This window comes from Ailuropoda melanoleuca, chromosome 6 (genome assembly GCF_002007445.2).
Source record: "Ailuropoda melanoleuca isolate Jingjing chromosome 6, ASM200744v2, whole genome shotgun sequence".
Lineage (NCBI taxonomy): Eukaryota > Metazoa > Chordata > Mammalia > Carnivora > Ursidae > Ailuropoda > Ailuropoda melanoleuca.
The window spans coordinates 101,941,176-101,946,366 of NC_048223.1; the positions used below are offsets into that span (position 1 = coordinate 101,941,176).

General features: G+C 44.3%; 1 protein-coding gene across 1 annotated transcript in view; it reads left to right on the forward strand.

The window, feature by feature from the left end:
- The window catches only part of HIF1AN (hypoxia inducible factor 1 subunit alpha inhibitor), a 38,271-nt gene that overhangs the window by 7,749 nt on the left and 25,331 nt on the right, over window positions 1–5,191 (forward strand). The window contains exons 4-8 of the mRNA XM_002924270.4: window positions 434–582; window positions 2,474–2,619; window positions 3,428–3,534; window positions 3,955–4,018; window positions 4,252–4,362. Of these exons, the coding sequence (XP_002924316.1) occupies window positions 434–582; window positions 2,474–2,619; window positions 3,428–3,534; window positions 3,955–4,018; window positions 4,252–4,362 (577 nt within the window). The remainder of the gene's footprint in view (window positions 1–433; window positions 583–2,473; window positions 2,620–3,427; window positions 3,535–3,954; window positions 4,019–4,251; window positions 4,363–5,191) is intronic.

A 5,191-nucleotide genomic window follows, 5' to 3' on the forward strand; every position in this document is an offset into this window, starting at 1 on the left:
AATCTATGAAATTGTATGAAAGTTCTGTGTGTAGGTACATTTTTATGGAAACATTCTTGGATTCTTAGATTTATGCTGTGACCCAGAAAAGGTTAAGAATCACTTCTTTTAGGGGCACTTGGCTGGCTCAGTTGGTAGAGCATGCATCTCTTGATCTCAGGGATATGAGTTCAAACCTCACATTGGGTATAGAGTGTACGTTAAAAGAAAAAAAGGATCTTTTCTTTAAAATAGCAAGTTTAGTGTTGAACAGAGCTCAAAGAAGGAAAGGCAAGGATTCAGTTCTGTGAGAATCTATCTTGGTTGAGATTTGCATGGCTGCAGCTGGTCTCTGTGGGAGGTGCTGGTGTGGATTTGGATTTCCAGATGTGGGGAGGCCATGCCAAGGGACTGTGTATGTGCACTAATGGGATTTTATTCTCGGGGAACATAGGTTGTATCTGCAGCAAACACTCAATGACACCGTGGGCCGGAAGATCGTCATGGACTTCTTGGGTTTTAACTGGAACTGGATTAATAAGCAGCAGGGAAAGCGTGGCTGGGGACAGCTGACATCCAACCTGCTGCTCATTGGCATGGAAGGTAAGAAATCTTTCAGAAAGCAGCATAGCTTGGAGTCATACAAACCTGATTTCCAGGCTTGTCTTCACCACTCGTTTGCTTTATGACTTTGAACGAGTCACCGAACTTTTTAAATCTCAGTCTCCTCTTCTGTGAAATATCTTATAAACAGCTATGAAGATCAAATGAGTTAAAGTATGTAAAGTGCTTAAGCTAGTTTCACGCACTCTAAAATTAGTTCTTTTTTCCCTTCCTTGGTTGCTGCATGAGCACGTGTACTCAGGTGTTAGGGATTGTCCTGAAATAACTGTTCTTATCTATTGGATCTGTCTGTATTCAGAAGACATTTATTCCAGTAGAAGAGGAAAGCGTGTTTTTTCAGTATAAATTGAACTTTATCTTTTGAATATTAATGTATTTATGGAGTTAAATTCAAAAGGTATAAATAGATGTGTAATGATAAATTTGTCTTCCACTCCTATTTCCCAGCCTCCCGATAGCCCTCCCTGGAGGCACCACATGTCATTAGTTGCTTGTGTATCCCACTAGAGGATTTTATGCATATGCAAGCAAATATGTGACTATGTTCTTTGTTTCTTTCTTTCTTTTTTCGTTTGAATGAGAGGAGAGACCTTTGAACGCCAGTCAAAAGAAGGAGAGCTGCTTACTGGCCAGGGTCATTGTCTCATTCTTGTTTTTATTTCTGGCACTCGCTCAAGGCCAGGCCCATAGTAGATACTTAGTGAATGGTGAATAAATTGCATTAAACAAGGAAGCAGAGTAGTTACTTGTTTTCATTCACCACTGGGTTCTGAAGTCTCTTCTCCTTTGATTGTCCTTTCTTCAGTTTTGGATCCTTTGCTGCCAGTATTAATAAAGATTTCTAGCAATGCAGCTTATGGATTGCACCCCTACCCTGTCTTCTTTCAAATCAGCTCTTGATTAACCTGCCAGGACTAGTTCCGACCTACTTAGCTATAAGTTTTTCTATTGCCTTCCTGTCCTTTGGTAGAGTGCACAGAAGCGGATCCCTCAGGTAGATGAGAGAGCAAATCTCCTTCGAGGGTGCACATGGACTCTCCACATTTAAGAAGGTGGCTGTCTTGGCCTACTCAGGCAGACCCAGGGGATGTTTTTTAAACTCCGTGCCCTGCAGAGGGCCCCTCAGCTCTCAGGGATTGTGCAAAGAATAAACAACAGATGAGGTCCCAGTTATAAAGAGTAGATGGAGCATACATACACTAGGGCAGCACTAATGCAAGTTGGTATTTTAAATAATTTGCTTTATTCAAATTATACAACACTTCAGGAATCTGATATGCTCTCCCCATGCTCCCATGAGAATTAACAGCCTCAGTGTTGCTCTAAGAAGTGTTGCATCCCACAGATGTGTTGAAGTGAGACAAAGGTTGAGAATCTTTGAGCTCCAGAAAAGCTACTCAAAGCAGGTATATAGTTATACAACTTAAAATGACTAACCCCATCGAAGATTATGCATGAACTGTTGATACCAGTCAGTTCAGTTGTTTGTTATTCTTGTTTTGCTACCCTTTAATTCTTGCCATAGTCAAGAAGAGTACAAGTATACACAGTATATTACTTTGCCAGACTTACGAATATTATTTTGATGTGCTGCTGCTGGCAGAAGCATCATGTATGAAAGTTTGCTTTGTTCCAGTTGATGATGAACCCTTAGCCAGAGATGGTCTCTGAACAACTTATTGCCCACTGAAAGTGTAACACCTAATTTGCTGAGAGTTGTAATTGCAATCTCCCTGATTCTGCTTGAAATTTTGATTGGGAACCCTTTGCTGAGAGGGCAGTCTGGGTTTCTCTCCAGCACTGGGCCTTGTGTTCTAGCCTATGCAATAGAGACACTGCTCTGAATAAGAAAATGTCTTTCCTCCTACAGGAAATGTGACACCTGCCCACTATGATGAGCAGCAGAACTTCTTTGCTCAGATAAAAGGCTACAAGCGGTGCATTTTATTCCCTCCGGATCAGTTTGAGTGCCTGTACCCATATCCTGTTCATCACCCATGTGACAGACAGAGCCAGGTGAGCTTGTGTGGTCTGAGGAGGGTAGAGAACTCCTTTGGGATCCAAGGTTGGCATGTCTTTCTCCTTCACTGTGGATAAACTCAGGGTAATTTAAAGTGTAGCATACATATTCCAGGCCCTTGTGGGGTCTCCAGATGTTTATAAGGATAAACAGTTCCGTTGAGCTAATTCTGGAGGGGAGACCCCATCACTGATTCTGGTGGACTCTGGTTACCCTGTTTGAAGGTGTATATCTCCATTGGATTTAATAATTGTTTTCTGTTGTCATGGATGCTGCTACTTTTTGATAAGGAGAAGGGCGAACAGAATTGTCATATGTCATTTAGTGTCTTTCCTGGATCTGTAAGAAGTATATGGTTGACTCTATGGCCAACCAGAGAGGTCCTCTCCTTTCTTGAGAAAACTGCCTACCCACTTCCTGTAGGAGGTCTTGCTGGCAGGAATATGTGTGTGGGAGAAGGTTTCAGAAGATTTGGTTGAAGGATGCATCGTCATTCCTCATATCTGCAGGCCGTGAGTAGGTTTTCTGACCTGCAGGCTGCAATGATTGGCTTCTGACCTTAGGAGCACTGAGGCCCAGGATTCTTCATCACTTAATCTTCAAGCATGGCCTGTCTTGTACCATCCTCTGAGAGAGAGTGTGTATGTTTAATAAACATGTGGTATCTTCTGCCAGATATAAATTCTAAACACATCTTTTTTTCTTAAAGCCATCTTTTTATCACTACCAAACTAGCACGTCACAGTTATTAATAAAGATTTGGTGACTGACTGATTTTTTTTTTCTTTCTCTTGAACCTCTCAGGTGGACTTTGACAATCCTGACTACGAGAGGTTCCCCAATTTCCAGAACGTGGTTGGTTATGAAACAGTGGTTGGCCCTGGTGATGTTCTTTATATCCCAATGTACTGGTGAGGAGGGGACTAGGACTGGGGGCTTCTTGGGAGCTTTCTTTCCCATTCCCCGGAAAGCTGTATCTATGTCCCTTCTGCGTTGTGGCAAAATTGGTCTTATCTGATCTACAGAAAGGTTGGCGTATCCAGATGTGAGCGTACTGAACATGGGGGAAATGACAACCCAGTCTCTAGGACAAGATGACAATTCCTCAGGTCCAAAGGGATCGCAGAGGGTTGAGGCTGGAGAAAATGTTCTTGGTTCTTTTTATTTGGAGACTGAACTGAACACCACTGCCTCTGGTCCCGGGTGTGTTTGACAGGATGAGTGTAAAGATAATGTCCTTGTTATTTGCTTTAGCCGGACTTTACCTAGTTTTCCCTCCCTCCCTCTAAAGAATATTGGTGGCAAACAGGAGCATGTTTATTTTCTTGCAGGTGGCATCACATAGAGTCATTACTAAATGGGGGGATTACCATCACTGTGAACTTCTGGTATAAGGTGAATATGGGTTTTTTCCCCCTAGGTGGGATTGGGGTGAGGTAGGTGTAATAAATGAGTTGGGGGCAGGGTGGGGAGGTTGGCTCTCTCTGAAAGTGATTCCCAGGTCTTTGGGGAGATGGAGAGGGATGGGATTGAATTGGGTTTCTTAGAAGGGGTGAAGCCGCTAGAATGGTGGGTTACACTGAAGCCTGCTGCTAAAGGCATTTCCTGAGCTGCTGCTTCCTTTGCAGGGGGCCCCCACCCCTAAGAGAATTGAATATCCTCTCAAAGCCCATCAGAAAGTGGCCATAATGAGAAACATTGAGAAGATGCTTGGAGAGGCCTTGGGGAACCCACAAGAGGTATGTGGCTGCCCCAAGGTGGCACTCCTGTGGCCCAGTGGGCAGAGTGATCAGGGAAAGTCAGGATTGGTGTCACATTTTCCATAGCTCTGTTTCAGTATCTGGTGTCCTTTTTCTCCATAGAGGTTATGGGCGTGTTCAGAAAATCTTTGTTTTCTGGTGAGAGCTGGGCTTGACTGGTGGATCAATTATAATCTGTTCCATGCTAGTGGTAATGTTCCCCATGGGGCTTGTGTGCCAGCTGGGGACCCCTGAGGGGATTCTTCTGGAATGGGAAGCGAGCAGTAAAACATCTCCTCATGCTCTCCCAGCTGTGCCAAGCCTGCTCTAGGTAATGTTGAGACCTGCTTCCCACACAGGTGTGCCAGTGGTCCATTGGGTACCCAGGGGAGGTATTTGTAATGCTCTTGCCTTCTTCCTGTGGGTAGCCTCAGCATCCAGAGGACCTGTGGGATTGGGAGGTGGCACCAGCCCCGATTGCAGGTGACTCTTTCAGGATACAGAGGCATTTAACCTTCTTAAAGCTCATTTAAGAAACATGCAGGCACTCTTGGGTTTTGGGGGATTGTTGGCTCCTCTGACCTTCTGTCTGTCAGTTTGGTGCTATTTATAGGGTACTGTGAGAGGGAAGGTAATACAATATGGACCCAGAGGAGAGGGCAATGTCCTGGAATATTCTCCAGGAAGAGAGTAGGTTAGTGGGTTTACAAGATTGAATGAAAGCCTTGTCCCTGCCTTGGCTGGACATAGAATGCCTCCAGACACACCATGTCTGGCTCCAGGGCTAGGGGACAGGCAGTTCTGACTGGCTCCTCATGTCTCTTCACAG